The following is a 24,349-nucleotide window of genomic DNA, read 5'->3' as shown; positions in this document are numbered from 1 at the left end:
ATAAAAATGTTTTATCAAGTTATCTCAGGGATATTTGCTGGGCTTTTTAATGCACGGAACACCACAGAACTTCTGTAGCCTTAGCAGTAGTGTGTAAAATCAGCTTAGAGAACTGTTTCACTGAAATGACCTTGTGTTTGGAAACCCTGAAGTTACTCTAAGTACAAAAGCATCATCTCTTATATTAGCTTTCCCCCTGAAATTATTTCAGACAACATCATAACTGTTCCAGTACTGCTGACTCAAAAAATGTAATGTGTCAGCCTCTCAGGCTAATTAAATACAAAGCAGAGCAGCTATTACCTCAGGTAACAGTTTACTAAGAAGTTTAGAGTATGTGAATGCCACCTCAATTAAGATTAATGATTAAGTATGACAATCATTAACATGAGACTATGCAACTCTGCGCTTTGCTACAAGCAAGCTTCTTCACCAAACTACCAAACCCCTAACTCAAGCTCCAGTTTCTTACCTTGCTTTGGCACATTTTGAATGTTTTTAAACATCCAAAGAGGATCTCCAGTCATGCTTAGTAATGCATACAGCCGGGCTGCACAAGCTCCAAGCCCTGACCCAGAGAAATCTCCAAGAGGCCAGAAGCAGCCCTGTGCCCACCAAGGCTACGGCACAGGGATCTGGCAGCGGTACGAACTCCTAAGTTTCACCTAAGTCCAAACCAGACGTGGGTACTGACGAGGCATTTTCTATCCACAAAGGTGGAGTCCTAGAGCACTACACTCTCTGGTGAAGGCATGCACACTATTTCTCTAGTTGCAAAACAGTTGATGACATCCACGCCTCTTTATTTCGCTAGAAAGAACTAAATAACTGTAGGAACTAAATAACTTAGGAAGAGTAAAACAGCAGGTCTTCCATGAACATTTTTCTGCTAAGCTTTGTAGCAGAGAGACACTCTGAATACTGCTACTTCTTAAAAACATTCAACTATCCCCAAGATGTGAGAACAAAAAGGAGAAAGATGGTTATTCCTTATCACATGTTTACATTATCCTCCTTTTTTTGGTTAAAAATGCCCTCATATTTTAAAGAAATGTTTACTGTGCAGAGCCTCACTCCCCCACCCCAATTCTTCCTCTAAGAAGAAAAGCTTTACTTCTAATCGATTCTAAATGGCCCTCAGTTTCCTCTGGCCATTGTTCTGAAGAGGGAGGAGTATTCAAAAAGCCACAAGTTTGTTTGAGATTTCCTGGCCTGAACCACAAAGCTCATCTTTACGTGTACTCACTGTCCAAAAAAAGTATTCCTCCTGCTGCTCTGCATGACCCCAGACACTGCAGCACAGAGACCAGTCTGGGAACTTAGCCTTTTGACTCTGCAGAGTGTGCAAAGGACACACAAGCTGCTTTGATCCCGTGAATAGGTAATCAGTTCTCAAACTCAGGGAATGAAAGATAGATTTTTTTCGATTCCACCACAAGATTCGTACGCTATGAGTTAACCAGCTCCCAGCTCCAAGCAGTGGAAATGGCATGCAACCAGAAATATTCTGCGTTGTGGCCAGGAGGGACACAAACTTGACGTACAGAAGGTAAGCAGTATTGCTCTCGGCATGGTCAAGCAAAGAACGTGTCTCACAAAAAAGAACTGTCAGGAACAGCCCAGAATTATTTCTGGTAACACACCCGAAATGGATTAAGCGTTCCTCCAGTTGTGCAAAATATGACTGCAATTAGGAAAACTGAAGTAGCTTGCCTAACTGCTCAAATCCTGCGCTCCTGGAATTTATCTCTGTCCCCAAGGCCTATCCTATTTTGCAGCTTCAGCAGTTTTTAAACACGTGCTAAAAACAAAGTCCATTCCTACGGAATTAACCAACTGCCGAGGCAGCAAGAGTTAATTGTATATAGCTCTTGGCAAATGTTTAAGTCGTATCATAAGAGACTGCCACAGGAAGACAATTAACACTTATTTGGCAAAGAAAATGGGATGTGGTGAAGGTGAGTGTAAAATCAGATTTTGAGGACCTTCCTCCCTTCCACTATGAGGCAGCACAGGGGCGAGTGCTTTACCCACGACCTCAGGCAAAAAAGCAGCTGTCAGTGCCCACGATTTTTGAGAATATACCATCCTGCAGCAATGACTGACCCGAGGGGAGAACAGAATTGGAAAAGCACGCACTACTTTGCGTCTTTCACAGCACATTCATGTCTTACCTTTATTTCAGAAAGCTGCATGACTTCTGGGAAGACTTCGATGCAGTTGGAATGAGCAATGACAGTGTGCATGCGCCTACAGTTCATGATGGTTGTTGGAATGGCTTTCAGTTTGTTCCCACTAATATCAATTTCCTCCAACTCTTCCAGCTTGGCCATTTTACTACAAGAGTTTGAGAATTTTGCTGTTAATATGCATACATGTTTCATTTTGAAATGGTGTTAAGAGCAGTCACTTTCATGATTTTAAGAAAATACAGTGGCAGACTTTGGCCCTTGTTCACAGCAGTGCCTGCCACCTCTCCTCCCATCAGATGCTGACAGCTGTGGAACCCAGATCTGTGCTGCTTCTGCCAATTTTTGTTAATTCTACTTTCAAAGTGACTTATTTTGCTTACATTCTTTCTGCTTACCAGCTCGCTTTCACTCTTTCCTCCTTTCTTCCAACCCTACCTTTCCACTTCATCCCAGATTTTCCCCTCCACCTTCTGGCACCCTGCTCAGCCCCACTGCCTTATTCACCTCCCTCCCCCTCTCCATCTCTCCTTGCCACCGAAGCCCAGTTGCTCGGAACATCCCACAAGGACAGAGATGTCTCTTCCTTTATTTATTGGCATCTCCTTTCCAAGGTTGTACCCCATCAGCTTTACAGCACATCTTACACTTGAAAGATTTCTGATTAAACCAGAGTGAATTGAAAGTACAGTAGTTCATCTAAATTGCTGCCAAGGGAGAATCTCCTTCGGGAGCGAGAGGATTTTTTTCCTGGTGTTGCTTTGTCCACTGCCAAAGGACATTTTCAGATTGTTATGCTTACAAATCTCCTGCAAGGAGAAGCCCATCAGGTGCAAGCAAGGTGACCAAACTGGGAAAAACAGATCTCTTTGACTGACTTCAGAAGCATACTGCAGCCATGCTGAATTCATCAACTTGAAACAAATTCCCAGTGCAATCAGAAGGCACCAACAAACACTGTGCAACGCAGGGGGGGGGTTAGCAACGTGCAACAGGGCAGAGCAGATGCATCCACCCACTGCAGTATCACTACATTCAAAATACAACCTGCGCCGCCAGATTTCTGGGCAACTTAGCTCTCAGTGTGAAGATATCTCACGTTGCCCACTGGTGGGCCAGTGGCAGTAACACCAGTTACTTACCTTGCAGGGAAGCTCTGTAGGCGATTGTAGGCCATGTGCAGGATTTTGAGGTGTGGATGGCCCGTTAGCAAGGGTACACATTTATCTGTGAGGTTGTTATTGGTCAGATACAACTCCTGTAAGATGCTATGGGTCTCTTCAGAAAGCGTGGCTGGAGGAAGCATTTCCAGTTTGTTGGCAGAGGCATTAAGAAACCTCAGGCTGCAAAGAAACGTTGCATAAGGGAGTTCAGTGAAACATCCTGCAGGTTGTCTCAAAGTATAAATAAAATTTCTATTTATAAGATAGTTAAAATAAAGATCAAAAGCAGCAAGTGCACAATGATGGACAGAAAGAGCAGAAGTCTAGTATTATACAAGCAACATTTCTGGTCCCATTTTTAAGTTAACCCATTTCTATGAACATAACAGCAGCAAAATAAGTATGTCAAAATGCCTCTGTCCTTTTATAAAAACCTCATACTGCTGATGTTACTACACAAGTACGTACAGCTAACAGCAATAGCAAACCACATCATTTCCATATTTGTTCCACGTAAAAATGAATTCTGAACTCATTATCAGTGAAGCATGAGAGCATAACTGCCCTTCGAATGACTAAAAAAAGTCACTGGTAAAAAAAAAAAAAAAAAAGCCATTTTTTCAGTATTTTAAATACTGGCTAGGATACAGAGAGTTTTTGTTTGTTTGTTTTAACCTGAAGGCCTGAAAACATCTACAAAATACGAAGAAGTTCTCTGTGAATATTTGGACAACTGAAGACATACCATTCACGCACAAAAAAACACAGCCGGGGACCCAAGCAGTAATTTACCTCTTATGTTTGAAAGAGAAACAGAGCCAATGTTCAATTAAATTAAAGAAGTTAGATGCTTGCTGATCTATGCAGCAAGCAAGCCAGCTCTCTCTATAGATCCGGAGTGTCCTTCCCCTAGCAGAAGCCCTTGTCAATATTTTCTGCAACTCCACTACAAGCAGCAAGGACCGAAGACGCATAGAAATGAAGTTACTCTTTCTCCCTCAGAGGCTCCTTGCCAGGGTGGGAGCAGGACCTGCTGAAGAAGAGGCACTGCCCACTCTGGCCAGTGACATTCTGCACACAGACAATTCCCGACTCATGTTCCTTTAGGGAGTTTTGTGACTGCAGAACTTGTGGGAAGGTGCATACTGTTAGCATCTCCACAGCTAGAATTCACACAGGCAATCCCAAAGAAACGGAAGAATAAGGCCATTTAGCCTTTAGTAACCAACTCTGGCATGACCAGGTCTTTTCAAGAGAATTAAGACCTCTCTTCCTCCCTCCCCGTTGCAGAGAAGGCTGCCTTAGAGAACTTGTGATACAGAAGTAAATGTGTGGCTGCCAGCCTGCAGTGAGCACGTTGAAATCAGGCTGCACTGCTCCTACCAGCTAACAGCAAAACAGTCACAGCTGCCTTTGAGACACAGGACTCAGAAATGAGCTGGCTGGAACCCGTAAGGCCAGCGACCAGGACACAAAAGGTATGTGCGTCCTTGTCATCGATCTGAAGAGAAAGTGATAAAATATTGATGGCTCTTCCCCCGCCTCGCCTCAGTGCACGGGAATTCACGCTGACCTTTCAGGTCTGCTAATGAATGAGATGGATTTGCATGAGTTGCAGCTGGTTGCAACTTGCTCGGCAGCAAATAAGGGTCAGGCATGCCACAGGGAAGTCACGTGGGACGTCAAAGGATTTAAAAATATTTCCATTAGAAGCAAAAACCTCTCAGCGCTGCACAGAACTGAAACTAGGTTAGCTGCTCTACGCAGACCGAGGAGTCCACTACGGAGACACAGTTTAATCCTGAGGCTCATTCATTATTCACAGGGGTGGTGGAACTCCAGAGGAGGAGGGGAGGAGAGGGAGGATTAACAGAGAAGGGAATAAGCATTTGAAAGGGTTTTTAACATTATTTACTTATTCTAAAAGGAGGCTGCTCAGTTTTGCCCTCTAGGTATAAACTAAAAATATATTAAGCTCTTTCAAAGTTGGATTATTAAACCGAAGCATACCACATCAACAGTTCCTGTGCTTAATTACACACCAGCAAGCACACCTATTGCTAAAATATAGACAATTATTACTTGGGCAACTTCATTCTAATATCCACGACAATCCCTCTCTCTCCACAAAAAGGCACTTTCATTAACATTAAAGCCACGACGGTGCCTTTTGTACTGCTCGCAGTAGAAAATGGTCATCTTCAGCTCAGTCTGGAAAGGTTAAAGTAATAAAAAGGCTTAAGGCTGCAGGGAAGAGTGCCCTTTCCCAGGAATATGACAGGGACGAGGAGGTAACAGCAAAACACCAAAACACACAACCAGAAAAACCTCAAGCAAAGGCATCTTCCACTTGAAAAGGAATCTGTATTTTCCTTATGCTCCTGTAGGATGCAGCAGAATAAATTGCAGTGGTTCACAGGTACCTTCCTTTAATTACCAGACGGAGCCTAACGGATAACCTATAGAGCATCCTATGGCTATGAGGTTCCTAATGCACAGAAGAATTTAGGTTTGCTCAAATACAGCTATCCCAAAACACAGCTGAAATCTTCAAGGAAGCGCACGTTGTTCTGATGATGCTGGAATTGATATGATCTACTATAGAGAAGTCACCCTAAATTCAAAAGAAAAATTAATCAAGAAGCGTTCCGTTTCTAATAGGTTTTCAACATTGGTAGAATACAACGAGAAATCTCAAGCTGTTCCTTCACTGGCACTGAAAGTGGTTGAAATTTGCGTATTCCTGCCAAAAACAGGTTTTGAACGCACGTTTTCCAATGGGGAAAGCAGAGAGGAGAGTTGTTGCCCTGTATCCTTCCACCTCCCCACCTTTTGCCAGGTCTTCCAGAGAGTGATATGACAACACTGGAAATAAATCCCCAGCCTCCTGACCTACTGTTTAGTGCCTTGGTGTTCGCAGTGCTTACGTGGCTAGCAACATCTTGCCAGCAGCCTAGAATGAGCACCCTGTGGTAGCGGGGTCTTTCACCCTCACCACACCTAGCAAACACCTCCACGTGCACACTCACAGCCACGCAGCACTCAGATTCAGGGTAGTCACGTAGCAATCTCCATCTGTAGCTTAATTCTCAAAAGATAGCTGATACCATGAGAAAAAGAGTATGCTGCTTATTTACATGTTCCTTCTGACCAGCTGTTACATTAAAATGGTAAAAACACATTCTCCAAAGATCCTTTTTTCAAAATATTCTCTGGATTAAAGGAGAGACACCGCTCTTTGGGCACAGGACAGAACGAACTAGCAGATTGCTGCTGCATAAAGCTTTGTTGATTCTGTGCTAGATTCTTCTGTCCAAAAAATGTATACTTGTCCATCAGTTTTTCCCTCTGATTTAACACAGAAGTCCTCCACCGGGTTATTTCCACTCCCCTGTTCCTTCATCCTCACGCACTGTGCCAGCCACCAGCTCAGAAGGCACATCTTCCAAATGCCCTCTGGAGGAGAGGAAATTTACTTGGGCACAATTGTTGCCATCTCTCTTGTGCATGGACCTGAACTGATTCATGTTCCTTGAAGATATCCCACTCGTACTGCTTATCAGATGGAAGCAGAACGTCAAGTATTAAAGCTCAGTCCCAAATTAATTGTTTCCCCTTCCAATTCCACCCACACACTACACCACAAGCTCATGAACAAAGTACAGCATCACTACAAAATCCTGAATTCAGCAGCCCGCGCACATAGCAGAGTATAATGCAGCGAGGGGAGCGTGAATTAACAAGTACTAGAAGAGTGTCAGGGATTAAGAAAGAAAGAAAAGCATTGGCAGGAGGATGCCAGAATTCGTCAGCATTGACAAGGTGCAAATTCTCCTCTGGAGTAATAATATAAACATTGAACTCTGGCTGGAGTAAGTCACCTTCAGTTTTATGGGGTATTAAAGTAAAATCCCTTGCTAGACTCAACTTCTGCAAGAGAAAATAAAGACTGTCCCAAAGAATACACCAGAATCAAGGGCATGGATCTAATTCAACAGAACAGACCTAATATGCATGCAGCATTCACATGCCTTCCCTATTTAAATCCAGAGGGCTCTGAACTGAGTTTGAACTTCCAAAAGCAGGGGAAGAAAATCTATGGGAAGCTGCAAAAGGTTCAAAATCTTTTTTTTTTTTTTTTTTCTTCCCTTCAACATAGAAGTCTACCTCCAGCACACACACAGGCTAAACTGTTAGGTGTCACTAAAATTGCATCTCCCAATTCCTCAGCATCTTCTGAGGTAGCTTGGCAAACTTGGCTTGCCATAAAGACACAGCCACCACAGGAATAATTTAAGTACTCCAAAATGCTTACGAATGTTCAACATTAGTAAGAGCAGCACAGAAAACTATCCAGCGACAAAGCAGCAGCAAGTCAAAACCACTGAGCTTAGCTTGGAAGTATTGATAAATGTTGGAAAGAATGCTGCAGCTGTAAAATAAAATACGCGGAGAAATCAAGATCTCCAGTTTGGCCTGTGCCCTAAGATCTCCATCAGCACCGAGCAATCAAAACAGAAAATTTCTTCTTCAGTCCCTTCTGCAGAGACATGCCCTCAATTTCTCATCACCTAATCCTGAAATAATTTACGACTGCAGTAGCAAGTGTGTGAGAGGAAGAAACCTTTCACATTGGTGTGCCTGGGGGAAAAAATGACCAAGGAAGTTTTTTGCAAACTGATGCAAAGAACTTCTGCTCCCTTAAAAAAAAAAAAAAAAAAGGACATAAAAACTCCAGTGAATCCCCTTCCTGTTGATGAACTGCCAAAAACGCAAGCCAACTATGTTTGAGTGCTTTTGCCACCTCAGCTCTTACTTTCTAACCTATCTTCAGCTGTTTCATTAACCGAGACATCCCCAGTTTCTAAGGTATCTGTTTGCAAACCCTGACCTACCAACCACGAAACAACTGCAGGTAAGCACTTCTGCAACCAAAGTACGTGCGTCAAACACTCCCTGCATTCATTTGAATTTGTTTCCTCTCTCACTCCTGTTGTATCCACGATATGTATGAGTCCTTGCATAAGAAGGCAGCAGCCACAGTGGGTGGAAATGGCAAATATCAAACAAGTTTAACTGGGTCACCTTCCAGAACTCCAGCAAAAAAATAAAAATAAATCAGATCAAAACCACCACCACCAACAAAATCAAAACAGGTAAGAACAGCTGAACAAAGCTGAAAACAAGAATGGTGCAGAAAAGAGCCTAGAGGACGGGCTCTGAACAGCTGACACTGGCTTAGCCTCCACTCTAGCCACTGCCGGACACCACAAACCAACAGAAAGCTCAAGATTTAATCGAGGCAGATCACAGTTAGACCTTCACCATATAACAGCTTTAAATAATCCAGGGGCTCTTTTAAAGGTCTGCCTACAGCTACAACATCCACAGACACTGGAAAGGAAGTTTAGGCAACAGGCAAACCCTTGACCTTCATCACTGTCTCTCCACTTTTAGACCCACCTGACCCACTGCCACTGTTTTTCTACTAAACTCAGCGAATTTAAACTCTTAAATGCCTGCCCATCTGATCCAAAGGACATTTCGTAGAACTGCTTTCATGGCCTTACACTGTTAGTTTTGCTGCAAGCTGGTCGAGGAAAGCAGCAAAAAGGCTGTACGAGAACTGGACAGAGCGGGAAAGGCATCTGCCAACACAACAAATGAAGCAGCGAGTAGAAACAAAAGGCTGTGGGGTTGCAGGTGTGCAAAAAAAAATAAATAAAAATAAAAGAGAAAGATTAAGGACTCTGCTTGGGAGTTTTTCCCATCAGCTATAACACTCGCATGAGTTCTCTATTTTCGCAGCATCTGGTAATGAAAAATGAACAGATTATCTGGCTGTCTCGGTGGCGCTCGTCTTGCCAAGAAAATCCCCACCCAACAAGAGAAATCCTTGCTAACATGATCAAGATGTGCATACTTTCAGCAGAATAAACAGAACCAAGTTCAGTCTTGGTCAGAGCAATGTTTCACAGAAAGTCCTCCGTTTCTTCTCAAATAACAGTTTAAAGCAGAAGAAAAATAAAAAAAAGAGACAAAATAACCATAAATTATACTCTTCATCAGAAAATCCATCTTTTTAATTGGTTTTGAAGGGTTAAAGAGAGCAAAACTGATGTCCATACATTTTATGAAGAGAACGGAGAGGTTTTTCAGTTTTTGTTGTTGTTTTGGTGAAAGTGATACTCCCTCCATGCGCACCAATGCCCTGGTTTCCCTGCCTTTCTCGGGTCTTCTGGATGTCAAAGCTCACCAGTGTTTGTGCTGGCATTTGCCCAACGCGCTTCAGAGACACATAGTCAAATATTCAGGACTGAGAAGGAGAAAGCGCTTATAATTCACAACGTGAGACTTCATATTGAGACAAGATATCATCTGCTAACTGCATAGACTTGAGTACCTTCCCCCCAGAATAAACCCATCTTTTCATGTCGCAGAAGATAAGTCACTTTGTGGAGAGATAAGGGCTCTGTAAAGTGATTTGTCCAACGTTACACACAGGGAACCCAATTCCCTTGACACGTCTGGCAGCACAGATTGTGCTTCCCAGGGGATGCTTTGAGAAGAGAAACATCTCACCTTTTCTGAAAAACGAACAGAACCCCTAAACACCTTTCCCTGGTCCAGACCTTTAGCTGCTGACAGAAGCAAACATCTAAAAGCAAAGTGAAGAGAAAGATGTTTGCTACAGGAAATTTCAAGCGTAAAACCCTTCCATCGGGGGCTGCTATTTTCCTTCACAGGTATCACTTCTGCAGCAGGAATAGGAGCAGCAGCATGGACAAACCATTTTTAAGTCAAGTCTTCTAAAGCAGTAACGGGGTAGGCAACATGGGAAAGCCCCGCAAGCTCACTGCTTCTGTCATCATCACAAACGAGGGAGGCTGCAGTGGTGATGAAATCCCAGAATGGGTAAGCTGTGCTCACCTCCTGCTCTGTTAATACCTGTAGAGAAGTTTAAACACATTCCCTGTGCTGCTTGGAAGCTGCGTCACCTCAAAGCTATAGACGGAAAAAGTCTCCAAGTCGGAAGCAGCCACTGAATATGCTATTCAAAGCAGGTTTAGGTTCTACCTCTTCTCAGCCAACATTTTGCCAGCTTCTGAAAGTCTAGCCCCAATTCTAGTTTTAGCCTGTGCTTGTTCATTTTGGCATCATGAAAAAAGGAAGGGGGGAAAAAAAAGCTGTCTACAGTTCTGTAGCTCAGTTTAAAAAGGTGAGTTGCAGCCCAAGAATTTTTACCCAGATTCTCTGCCAGGATTGCACTAATCTGCATTCAAGACCTACAACTTGTAAATAAATTTACTGAAGTATTGCTCGCCTTGTTTTCTCAGATGCCAGTAGCTTTCTGAATCTTACTTAAAGGTTTCTTTCCTCTCCAAGTTGACAGGAATTTCAACTTGGGACCTGTAAATAGGATTATTTTAAATTGACCTAATTTTGCAGCCTTCATGAAAAAACTTCTACAAGGTTTGACATCTGAAGTTCATGCAACATCTAATGGGGATGACTTTCTCAAACTCTTGTACAAGACAATTACAGCTGCTGCTGTTAAACATCTTTCCCATATGATTTTCATTGCATTTAAACAGAAACATAACTGGTGATTGCAATTATTACAGCAGCAGCATTGCTACATTTGATCGTTTTGATTGCATTTTTATGTAAAGTCCCAACTGCAACAGTAATTAATATCAGAACAACTTTGCTGATCATCATTTTTCTTTCAAAGGTGGTACCCTACCAACAGCTGAATGCGGACAGGTATGCAATAGCTTAAAATAAAATAAAAATTTAAGTACAAAAATTACTTTAAAGTTTCTTTAAAGCAAATCAAGACTGAAATGCCATACTGGGATAAACCTAAACCTTGTCCTAATAAAGTCCATCCTTTAGAAGACAATTTTTCAACTAAAAGGTAATTTCCTTCTTATTCTTTGAACAAGACAGTTCCAAAACCAAGTTTACATAGAAAGCATCTCAACCAACCTAATTCCGCAGCTCTGATGCCCTGAATCTCAGGAAGTATAAACAGAGGTTCACAGCAGTATGAACAGTATAAAAGGAGGAGTTTTGCACTATTCTTAACTAGGTGATGATCTGTGACAGATCACCAGTCCTTCTTCACCTCTCAAGAAACCTAGGGGCTGTGTGTTCCCTTTGTCACAGTTAAGATTAGAAATAAAACCCCACAGCAGAAAAATCTCACTGCCTGTTAAGTTACACATGGGTTAAAATATTCAGAAATCCCACAACACTTTGTTGAAGTGCAGAGGTGCAAGGAACACTGACATCAAGCGTGGCAAGCCCATCCGCCACCCCAGCGATGCTATGAATCCCTGGTATTTTAATCACAGTCACTTTACAGGATATGTTTAGATCAAGGAAGAAAGATTATGAAGACTTTGAGACTAAAGGAACAGCGGTATAAAAATAAGAAGCCAAAAATCAGATCAAGCGGTGACACCAGCTAAATTAGCGACAAACATTTGAAAGGCATAAGAAATTCACAAAGCAAGGACACAGGAATAACTGAGTTATTCTGACAGCCTTATGCACAGATTTTGTTTTGTTTGGCAGGTATAAATAAGTTCTAGCCTATGACTGAAGGAGGGGGGGGAAGCTTTCACACTTCTTCAAGCAAACCTAAGGAATATATATTTAAAGAAACTGCCACTAACTCATCTCAGTGTATGTAGTAGAAAATAGCATGCGCTTCACTTTACAGCTCGATTTCAAGAAGTAGGTGTACAGCAGGAGCTTGGTGGGGAAAAAAAAGTAACCATATAAGGCAACAAAGCCAGAATAAAAAGAATCTGTGTTTTGGTGAGTTGGGCAGACATCTGTTCTTATCACCCAAGGTTTGACAACTTTCAAATCAGGGGAACCTCACATTACCCCTTCAACTAGGAAATAAAGCACAAAGCAAGGTTTCTCTCACACAAGTTGAAAACAAATTCCTTTACATTTACCTGTCTGCTTTCAAAAGCAGGTTAGATGGCAGTTCCAGGAGCTGGTTGTGTTGCACATCCAGAACCTCCACTTGTGTTCGTTCAAGCCGATCTGGTAGCCTTCCTAACAAGTTGTGTCCCGCCAGCAGCTTGCGCAAGCTACTATTGTAAAACAACCTGAGAGAAAGAAAACACACCAAAAATAATAAAAATCTCAGCTGAAGATTTGCCTTGGGAATTTAAGTGTGCTATCACAGTTCATTACCAGCAAGTGATTCAGCCAACTGATTAGCAGACCGGTATTAGTTACGCACGGATCTGAGAACATCTTCCCACTCTCCACCAACTTCTTAAAAAGGTTGCTCAGAGACAGGGAAGGAGACTTAAGGATGATTAAGGAGGGAAAGTAGCGAGAAAGGTCTATCTTATTGCAGTGCATAAGACGTGAATATTGAAACACGCCTATGAAGTAGGTAATTACTAACGATGGCTGCAGAAATGGCGCTTATGGGATCCCTCAAGATAGCTGAAGAACTTAAGAAGTGTGGGTGAAAGCACCAGTCACCCCACAAACTTCACTGTACTTTATTCATCAGGTGCTGATTCAATCCAGTGCAATTCCCCACCCCCCATTTTCCTTTTCCCTTAATACCAGACTAGCATAAAGCCTCCTTTCCAGTTCTACAGTGAATGAAATTTATCTAATCGGCTTTCCTTTCTTGAGCTTTTACAAATGATAGATGACCCACGGTCCCATCCCCCTGCTCCATTTCTGCAGGAGGTGGGGATATAGTGGGAGAGATCGAAGAAAAGAGCAATACAGGGAGAAAGGAAAGAATGGCTATTTTAATCAAATACTAAAGCTAAATTTTGCTGTACAAAGAACTCAGTAAGGAGTTTAAAAATCCGCACTCAATGACCTCAAAAAAGGAACAAGTCTTTATTTTGAAGAGAAAGCCCTTTCAATAAATTACAAAAAAAAAAAAGCTCTTTCTTCATCTGCCACCCGTCTTACATTCTTGCTACTGTACCATTTAATCCGGCGAGCCTGTGCATATTGCTGACCAGTTTCAATCAAAGATTTTCAAATTACTCAGCATTAATGCAAAAAAAAATCTCCTTCCCTTTGTTACAATGAACTATATACACATAAAGAACCCCCCCCTTCCCTACACTACATCAGGGGTCATTAGATTACTGTGCCAAAATAATCAATGGAGTATGCTGACTATTTTCCCCTTGACAGATAGAGTCATACTCTGTATCTGTGTGCCAGCACTAACAGTTATCTCAGTTGGCTCGATCATCTGCACTAAGACCATGGAGACAGGTCAACAGCCAGCCATATCATTTCAGAAGACTCAACACAGGGTAAAAAGATTTATCATCCAGTGATAAGCATATCTATTGCATGTTTGGCATTTGACCATTTTTTGTTTCTTTCTGCATTTACTTGAAAATCCCTATGGGTTTGCCTTTCTATTCTACTTACTTTCCTCATCAAGACTGGCCAGTGTCATCAAACCAAACATTAAAGGAAAAAAGAAGAGTTTGATGAGAACACCTCCAAAAAAAAAATATCACATTTAGTGATTTCACATTGTTTTCAAGTTACACAAGCACCAGAGGAACTGGGCTCCCTGAAGAAACCTTGAACCACCAGCGTTCAACCAAGCAAGCTCCTGATGAGCCTGGGACACTTGGTTCTCCTGCTGGGTAGGGAACCAGGACACCAGGACTGCTCTTCCCTATGGGCAGCTTTCCCACTTGCCTGACTCCCACTGGAAGCTTTGATGGCATCAAAATTTCTAAGGGCAGGCATGCCGCCTAGCATCAGCATCTTGGGAGAAAACATGACTTAGTGAAAACACTCAACCAATTCCTTCAGTAAGGAACTGTTTGAAAAACAAAGCACCATGTTGCATACCAATAGATCTGTTCAAAAATGGACAAAAAAGAAACAAAAACACATACAAACATCTGCTCATTGGTGGCAGCAAGGTCATTTTGGCAACCTTTAATTGAAGGATTTACGTTTTCTTTGGGGAATTCTCTGGCAATGTCAGTTTTATGGTAATGAGTTTACTCTGCATAGCTGAGACTTAAGTACCCTTTTTGTTGTTTTTCAGTACTTTTAAAGCAGAAATGGCTGCATTACAGTCCAACAGTGTACATTGTTACCATTTTCTTTGATGAAAATATTAGTACACAGTCCTTTATCTGAAAGTGCTTCAACTTTCAGGCTTCAAGGCTGCTTTTCTGTTTAAGAAGCAAATACAAACAGCCTCAGCTGTAGTCTGTTTAGATTAGATGCAACCTTCAGCCTTCCAGGATACTGCTGGTCAAGGCTTGAACACTTAGTGGTTCAGGTTGCAAGCACTCTCCTAGGAAAGTGCTGTTCATTTACTTGACGGATTTTCAGAGTGGTATTCTATACAGAAGTAGAAGCAAGAAACAGTGCACGAGTCCACTTACTGGGCACTTTTTTTTTTTTTTTTTTTTAAATATACTTACTGTAAGCCTGAGCCATTTGCATTTGAATCCAGACCCAAGTTTTTCTGAAGATTAATGGATGTTCAAAGCCTGTGTTTTGAACCGGGCCCTAAAACTGAGCTGACTTATTAGGAGCTAAGCTATCTAGACACATACTACAAAGAAGAGCTTTCAAAGATAAGCTGTTTCCTGAGGTTAACGATAAGATGGCAGGAGAGACAAGTGGGATGTTGACTGTACCTAATTTCAAGCTAATCATTAATCTCCCAAAGATATCCGGTATGCCTTGATATTCCTTGCTGTTATGAAGTGCAAATGAAAGGCAAATGAACTTTGGCTCCCCCCACTTCTGAGTAGGTGCAAGTTTCATTTTGTGTGGAAAAAACAGAGGGATTAATAGTCTGCATGTTAAACAGTTAACTTGCTCAGTAAGTCTCCTCACATCCTGTTCTGCCCATATTTCTGATATCTATTCTCTTCCCATCTCCAATACTAAATTTCCAGACCCAGACAAAACTATTCTTTTTGGTTTCTGATGCTCTTCTGTTCTCTATAGCTTTGGAAGGAAAATATTTAATAGCTCATCATTATAGCAGCTGTCCACAATTTTCAATAGCTCTGTACATAAAAATTAAAAATTATAAATTAAAAATTCACTTAAAAATTCTCAATACCACCACCTGACTGGTATTTGGACTGGGTCTCTCTAGACAGAAGTTCCCAACAGCCCTTCACGATTTAAACCCAACTATTTTCCTTCCTACTCACTTGCTATCCTACTACTTTATCAATTTAAAGTTCAGACTCCTGGAAGGGAGATCATCCTTGTAGTAAAGGCAATTGCTCTACTTGCAAAAGCTTACTTGCTTTATGCAGCTTTACTTTCTCCTCTCAAACCTTTTTCTTATTTGAAACTCAAATGAAGCTTATGAGGCAGAGAATCTAGGCACCGCTGAAATAGAAATAAGTCACAGCTCCTGGATCCCTAAACTGTCGTGCAAAGTTATGGTTGTAAATATTTAATATTCAGTGTTAAAAATGAAGGGCTTTCCTCCTTGAACAGCTTCAAAATTTCCAACCTGAGTTCAAAGGCACTGATTTCTTTGCATAAAAGGAAAAGAAGAAAGGCTGGATGGAAGCTTGCGGTATGATGACACCCCACAAGGTAAAAATAAAATCAAAACAGAAGATAAAACAGGCCTGGCAATCACTGGAACAAGCTAAACACTGAATCAGCAATTATTTCTGAATTGCTTATCCTGCTCCAAATCTTGCAACGGGTCTGCAAGACTCACCGGGCAGGCAGCTCATGTATCCGATTGTGGCCAACATCCAACACTTCCAGTTTTCTGCTGTCACATACCCACTCAGGTAGGCTTTCCAGGCGATTTCTATGAATACAGAACACGGGAGGTTTACTAAGCCATAATCCAGATGTAAAGTTAGCATATGCAGATACAAACCTGGGCATCAAATCATGATCAGGCACTTCCCCAATTCCAAGTGCGCCTAGAAGCTAAAGACACCCCATCCATTTAGTTACAATGCCATCAAAGCACAGAAATGGTTTTGTGATCAACACCACACATTCTGCTCCATTTTCATGTATAACTACATGGAGAACACAGCTTTACAAAGTGCACTTAAAACAATTTGCACTTATTTAGTCACACCTGTGTGGCACATTTAGGTGCACAGTAAGAGTAACTCATGGTTAATGAAACTTTGAAGCTGATGGCCACTAACCCAGGTTAACTCAGTAATTGCTACAATCACCTTGAACAGTTAAGAGTGCTTTAAGCAGGCTTTTTAATGAATGAAATTACACCACTACAATGTGCAGATGAGTAATTCCTTACTTAAGAGAGACATTAAGCACACATATAAAATGCTTTCCCCAAAAAAAGCCACAAATTAAAACAGCTCCTTCTGCATTTCTTTCCTTACCCTACCTCCCTTTTGAAGCTGAGATTTTTGGATACATTCAAATGGCAACTGCAGACATCCCTGCGACAGCCAGGGCTGTGGACAACGATGAGCTGCAGGAGCTGCACAACTGGAGAGCAGACTAACAGACTGTCACCTACACTGGGACTGATACAGAAGTCCAAAAAGGAACTTCTCTACATGTCTCATATTGGTGCACGGTTGAATAATCCTGCATTGGCTGTATAAGACAGGAAATCTTTAAAAGAGGACAATTATTTTCCCGTAACTGTAAAGGCACATAATGCTTTTAATGCTAAAAATAAAAATAAATAAAAATAAATGAAAAGGAAACAAGGAAGAGCTGGCCAGGAGGAAAAAGCCCAAGGACTGACTTTGAGAATCAGCACTCTCATGCATCAAGGTCCATTTCCTGCTTCCACTTCCACTCAGTAAAACACAGTGAGCCTTCTTATTCCATAAACTTCATTATGTTTAAAAAAAAATAAAAATAGTAAACGACTCTTACCTAGAAATATCCATATAAGCCAAGTAATTAGGAACTGGATACACATCAAGGTGAGCAAGTTCTAGGGGGTGAAAAATAAACACGTAATGATAAAGCTTTTCAATTTTGCTGTTCTGTACAAAGTATTTCAAGCAGCTAACACCTATAGATTTCTGAGTCAGTCACTAAACTAAAAGAGCTTCTCAAGATTTGGGCCTTTTTTTCCTCTTTATTATATCCGAGTATGCTAGCTGCATCAGGTTGTACTTGCTGTGACAGACACTACATAACTGAACAGAAAAGAGAAAATGGAGAATTAAAATTCACAGCAGATTTTTATTTCTCCATTTTTGTCCCAGAGGTGTAACTTCATCTCTGTCACCCTACTTCATCTTCTTTAGCCAGAACAGGCAGTACTCTGCTTTTTTCAGCGGGTCACCAATAGTACAGACAAAGAAGGAAGATTAAAACACGGTGGCTGAGGGTGCAAAGAAGAGTGCCTTGGTCTTCCTGCCGGCTATCCGACCAAACAAGCTGTTGCTTGCTAGGTCCAGACCAACTTGGGTTCTCAGCTCACATTGCACAGCACATGCTCAGATTATGTTCACTTTTCTTAGCTACAAAGATCCTGGCATGAATACTTAATGAAGGCATGGGCCTGGATATCGTTAGGATGACAGCCTTTTAAAGACAGCGCAGACTGTTCAGCAAATTCACAGCTCTCTGAGCTTGTGTTTTGTTTATTCCATGCCAAACTACTCCAAACAATAAAAATGGTGGTGAAAACTGAGTATTTTAAGTAACAGCAGCTTCTACAGACAGATTAAACAAATCCTATTAATGGAACACAGGACTTATTCAACTGGAAAAGGCCACGTAATTTTTATTATACAATGCAAATGAAGTTACTCGTTATAGAATTTGTAGCTTTCTGGCCAGAGTGAGTACCTAAAAGTAGTAGCAAAAATATAAAGTTTTCATTTGTCTCAAGAACGGACACTTGTTCAAACTATAAGTCCAGAGAGAAGCAATAAATTCCTTATTACCCTTGGTAAAGCAACGTATTAATATAGCCCAAAAAAGACAACTTCAAGACCCCTCCCCTCCCTGCTGACAAAGAGGGGAATTTCGGTCCAAATTTTAAGATCTCACAGTTTTGAGAGCTCCAAATCAGTAGCATAGTGTTATTCAAAAGTCATGATACACCATACGTAAAGCTTTTATCCTGGAGTCGTGTCAAGCGCCTCCTGACTCCTCTCAATTACTTGCATTGTACTCCGTAAGCATCCCACTGAGAACCAGTTACAGAAACCCAGAAATCGTCTGACAAAGACAGCTGCCCTGGAAACACACTTACCATTCGAGGAAGCATACAGGGCTTTAAGAAAATATCCGCTGATTTTGAGAGTTACCAGTTGATTCCGTTCACAGTGTAACACTTCAACGTTGTTAAAAACTGTCGCATCCAGCTCTCCAAGTTTGTTGTCTCTGAGATCCAGTTGGGTCACATGGTGCAGGAAGTCTGTTTCAGCAGCCTCCAATCTCCTAATTGAATTTAATCTTGCAGACAAAAAGGGAGATTAAATGTAGCTACACGACAGGACCCTGCTGACAAACTAATGCTCACTGTACAATCGGTTGCATTGGATTAAACTAGGTTCTGATCAAGTTTGATTGTACATATTTTTCTCTACATCAAACGATTTTTAAAAGCAAAATGGATCGGTTCTGTTGTTTTATCCATTATGACAAGGAAATGATGACACTGAGTTCCTTTCTAAACTACCTTGAAAAACATTGATAAAAAGCTCTGCAAGAAGGTAAGTATTTTTATTGTGTCTGTAAAAATAAAAGATGATCTGGCTGTTACTTGTGCCTGACAGTATGGAAAAGAAAATAAAACTGCAGGTGTATCATGAGCGCCAGCTGGAAAGGTCTGGTAGACATAAGAAATCTGCAAATATTGGTGTCTCCTGTCTTATTGAAAGGCCAAACTGAGATTTATGAGTTCCCATACTTGCCTCTTGCCTCACCATATTCCATGGTGAGCAGATTCAGAGACCTGAAAAAGGGGGTTGAAAGAAAAAGCAAAAACCCAAGACGAGGGCATCAGAGAACAGGTTTTATCACAGCTTCACTGCAGTGCATTAAAGCTGCCAATAGTCAGCAATTTCTGGGGAAGTTACAAGCGAAACAGCACTATTTGTAACAGCAATATTTGAGATGGCCGAGCACTTCAAAGAGTTCAGTTTCAAATTCTCAGATCTGACCAGAACACTAAAAATCAGTCTGTCAGCTTCTGTTGGCCCATTATGCCTCCCTAGTGAGGATGAGGGCACCTACCTAAGGTTTTGCTGTTGCTCATTCTTTCACAAGTTGTCCTCTGCATAACAGCTTTATATTTTTCAAAGTAACTACATTTTTCCATCAGAATAAATCAGGGAATTTGCCCCCTCCGCCATCACAGGCTTTTTTTTTCTGCTTGCAATTTACAAGGCAGTGCTTACTTCTGATTTCACTAAAGCAAAGCACTTCACAGTACAGCAAGTACAGTTTACAAACATATTTGACATGAAATAGCCAGGGCAGCTTTACAAAGAACTAATGCTCACTGCTTGGTGCAGAAAGGATGCGGCAGACAATGAAAGGGCTCTATAAACTGCACAGCTGGAACTGAAGGCAATCTCAACCACAGCATCTCTACTCTAAGGCCAAAAGCTAACATTATTGAAACCCCGATCGGTACTGCTTACATTAACTAAAAGCTGAACCACTGAAATAGCTGGTGTAGATTTCAAGATTCCCTTTGCTTTCTACAACCTTCAGACCCCACACAAATGGGAAGCAGAAGATCTTTGAAAAAAGCACCAACACCACAATGCCATCAAAAAAAAAAAAAAAAGCTAAAACTGTATGGGCGCTGTCTCTGTCTTTTAACATACAAACTCACAGACACGTTTTAACCCCACCAAATGCACTTAAGAATTCATTAATCTATCTCAGCCATTTTCTTAACCAGCACATACTTACGCTGGCCTTTCCTTGAATCCAAAGTCTAACAGCTACGCAACAGTACGGTACACTAAGTTTTAGGTTCAACAGCTTAATTTAACTGAACAGGTCCAAAATTCATTATTATTTGGACCTCAGGGTCCAGGCTGAGCCTCACTTAGCTAAATGCTGAATCTGGTTTGTCCAAGGACAGTAAGAAGAAAGAATCTCCATGGACCAGAGCCATTTGCAATAAGGATCTCTTGACAATCAGCTGAAAGCATCGGTAAAATACTAATTGTGGACTAGGCTTTGTAACATACGAGGGAACATTAAACCATCTATTATTGTCCTCTCAATTTACCTTTCCATCATCCTACACATCTGTAATATTTCAAATAGAAGCTTTTGGGGTCAGGGACTATCATTTATATTATGCTAATAGGGCACCAACTAAAAATGCAGGAGTCACCGGTGTCCCAGGCTGTTTCATTTGAACTCTTGGTGTAAATATTAATCTCCTGCAAAACTCATTTTCCTAGCCATCCCTTCCCCTACATGCTACCTCTTCCTCAAAGAAGACTATGAAGTCTCTGCAAGTACTGTGAGTTAACAGCACAGTCCACGGTTCAATGGATTAACACAATGGATTCATACACAGGGGATATTATGACACAGGAGAAATTGTTTCAACACCAATGATTTAGGTTCACTTATTCTGCCCCATTTTCAAATACCTACCTTAGGTCCACGTGTTTAATATGAGGCATCCTTTTTAATGCTTGTAAGTTGAGGGTATCCACACAGTTTCCTGACATGCAGAGCTTATCCATGGCAGTCAGCTTCTCTAACACTCCTGGAATGTCAGTGAATTCATTGAAGGACAGACTCACGTAGCTGAGCTGATGCATATGCTCCAATTCATCAGGAAGGGACTGGAGAAAGTTACCATCGAGCAAAAATGTCTGCAAGCTATTACAGGCAGGGGAGGGAAAGGGAGAACGAAGGAAGTGAGTGACCTGTTAAATCCCATTTCCTTCCTATAAACACACAAACCTGCTGTGGTTACAGTGAAATAAAATATACAAAAAGGCAGAAGAAATAAAAACAAAAGGAATACCTGCTTTAACATCTGCTACAGAAAATACTGAGCAATTAAAAGCCTTGGTAACTACGAAACGCAGGCCACACTAGTAGGAACATCACATCTTCAAACAGCTCCACCCACAACTGTGGCTTGTGTGATGACTGAAGCACATAATCGAGGATGTTTAAACATTCTCTTCACCATGAAAGGTGACCCTTGTGTCAAATACTGGGGACTGGAAGAGCTTCCAGACACAAAGGGTGTGCCTTCCTCTCTACCTGCAGCTCACAACTGCTGCAATACAGATCTACAAGACAGTTTGCTGTGACACAACCCAGTTAAGTTTAAATTGCTTTTCACAGCAAGATTACATACAGAGTCATGAAAGTGTTGGTTGCCTTTATTATCAGGCAGTGTATGTTAAATTTTAAGAAAGTACTTGCTTGTGCATCTCGCCTACAGCTGCTGGAACACTTCTAAGGGCATTGCAGGACACGTTGAGTTCAGTCAGGGTTGGGATGCTGCAGACTGCCAGTGGGAAGTCTCCTAAATTATTATTGGAGAGGTTAAGGCTCTTCAGCTTAGTGAATCTACAGAGAAATAAGAAAAAAGAGAAAAAGTGGAGCATAAGACATACCAGGTTGCCTTGCGATAATTAATACAAGGTAAGTTTGGTTACTTAAATAAAAATAACGTGCATTTTTAGTTTATGTACTCAGAACAAGCATGGAAACTTCTAGACACTCAAGTTCAACACCACTTGCAAGAGTTCACTCATGTGAAGCTGGCATGGGAGAAACAGGACCTCCTGAACTAAATATCTACAAGTAACACAGAACAGACCTTGTCATCCATACGATGTATGTCATTTCTGAAGAGGTCCCCGTACTGAAACACGGCTGTATCTCTGAACACATTCCTTGCTGCTAAGACCACCCTAGTAACACTGGTTACAAGGTGCAGGAACTTCTCAACCAATTTGAACAGTACATCTTTGTGGTCCAGTTCAGCTCCATTTGTGCAAATGGATACAGCCTTTCAACCAAAAATGTCATCAGAATAGGTTGGTTTGAACAGAACTGGAAAGTGTACTGAATTAAAGCAATATTTAGCAAGACTTCTATAGCAAACGAGGCAAATTCTTAGGGTTTTCATTAGGTACTATTCGCTGGGATGTCACACTAATTCCAAAATGCTGTCTTCAACGTGTCTCAGAACTCTTAAAATCCTCTTGATTTATCTAGTCAGCCAAAGAAATAGCCTGCATGTGCTTGCTTTATTAGAAATGACCAAAAAGGCTGTTTGAACAAAAAAAAAATCCCACATACGAGAAGAGGACAATCCAATTAGCCAGCCTGCGTGTTCAGCAACGCTATTATGGTTGCCTAACAACCACTGGAGGTATGCCTAAAGGCAAGTAAATGGATGAATGAAGAGATCTGTGTTGGGTTCCGATAGATGGGAGGAAGTTTATTCTCTGGCACGATTTATGCCAGGACATTTTATTTAGACTTAATTTTCCCTTCATTAACTCTCAAGTCCTTTATTTCTGCAAGCAGGCTTTTATGTAACACAGTAATGGAAGCAAAGCTGCACCTATGGACATTTTCATTTCATGAAAGTGATCTCTGACAGTAGGTGCCAATGCATTGCCCAACGTATTCTCACCTCAAAGCACTTTGCTCTCCCCCAGCCAGGAAACAAGGACAGAAAATGCATGAAGTCTTGAACAGGTTACGAAGTTTTAACACAAGAAGACTCTTAAAAAACCCTCCCCAGCTCTTTCAATTAACTGGTACACAACCTTCAGTATCGGCCAGATCAAACTCATGCCACTGAATAAAACTCAACATGGAAATGTTAATTATTGCCTTTGGATCTCGTATCAATGGGATTTAACCCCATAGTACAGACTGTAAATACATTTAATATTTACAAAGCCTTCCAACAAGCATGGGAATGCTGTGCTCTCTATTGCTATTTTGGTGCGAAGATGGGAGAAGAAAATAAGGAAAAATCACGGCCAGTTATCACAGCTTTTGAACAAGCTGTGCTATGCTGGAGGCAGAAGTTTGGAACAGAGTTAGACGGAAACTAAATGAAATCCTGCAATCAAATTACTGCTGCAGGGAAAAAAAGGCTACTGTGCAGAAACAATGACTAATGCATCACTAGAGGGAGAACTATAAAATAAAAAAAAGGAGGCTAGGGTAAGCCAGCTAATGTTAATGAGGGGTACCAGTCTGAAAAAGAAAAGAAAGAAAAAGAAACATCTTGAATAAAATACCTTCCTATTCCTCTATTTTAGAGAAGGGGCTTAAAAATCCTGAACCTAGAACTAAAACTGACAATACTGCATCTATCTTGAAGACAATTGTAGAGTTCGGCCAAAGATGCATCACTGCTTTGAAACCTGGGGTGATCCTGTGGTGGGACAGCTGTCCCACAGCTTCCTCAAAGTCAAGCACAAGTCCAGGATGAGTGCTCCAAGCAGGAGAAGCGAGGGCCTAGAGAAATGACGTTTCCAATGAGAATTTCTCAGTAGTCAAGTCAGAGCAAGAAGTAGTGGTGAACACGAGGTCAAAAATAAGTAAAAGCTGCTGGAGAAGCCGCAAAATGCAAACATTCCAGCTTTCAAGTCAACCATGAAAAAAAGAATTAACTGATTTAGTAACCAGCACCGAGGCTACAGGCTTTACTCGTGCCACTCTGGAGTCTCATGAACAGTTCGTTGCTTTTGCTCACTAAACAAGTGAAAACCACAAGCTACTAGAAGACTCCAAATACAGTCTCAAGATAAAATTACCGAAGATCAAGCTGTTACATAGAGGAAAAAGGATTTGGGGTGGGGAGATAGGAAGGGAGGAGGCTAAAAAGAATTGTTTACATCAAGAAATTCCAATGCAGTGTCAGCTTCAGGATTTTCTGCATTCTTGTGGAAAATTATCTTATGTCAAAGGGAAAAAAATATTTGTCTGTGTATTATATCTTGACTACCCTAGTGTATGTTTTAACAAGTGTTTATTCAGGGTCTTTTG

At 41.3% G+C, this 24,349-nt stretch overlaps 1 protein-coding gene across 1 annotated transcript in view; it reads right to left on the bottom strand.

Moving 5' to 3' along the window:
- The window catches only part of PHLPP1 (PH domain and leucine rich repeat protein phosphatase 1), a gene marked incomplete at its 5' end in the record, with an annotated part of 128,678 nt that overhangs the window by 13,432 nt on the left and 90,897 nt on the right, over positions 1-24,349 (bottom strand). Inside the window, 8 exons of the mRNA XM_032182045.1 lie at positions 2,175-2,337; positions 3,332-3,532; positions 12,328-12,483; positions 16,095-16,190; positions 17,255-17,315; positions 18,591-18,793; positions 20,966-21,196; positions 21,755-21,901. Of these exons, the coding sequence (XP_032037936.1) occupies positions 2,175-2,337; positions 3,332-3,532; positions 12,328-12,483; positions 16,095-16,190; positions 17,255-17,315; positions 18,591-18,793; positions 20,966-21,196; positions 21,755-21,901 (1,258 nt within the window). The remainder of the gene's footprint in view (positions 1-2,174; positions 2,338-3,331; positions 3,533-12,327; positions 12,484-16,094; positions 16,191-17,254; positions 17,316-18,590; positions 18,794-20,965; positions 21,197-21,754; positions 21,902-24,349) is intronic.

This window comes from Aythya fuligula, chromosome 2 (assembly GCF_009819795.1).
Source record: "Aythya fuligula isolate bAytFul2 chromosome 2, bAytFul2.pri, whole genome shotgun sequence".
Lineage (NCBI taxonomy): Eukaryota > Metazoa > Chordata > Aves > Anseriformes > Anatidae > Aythya > Aythya fuligula.
This window is presented reverse-complemented; position numbering and strand designations above follow the sequence as displayed.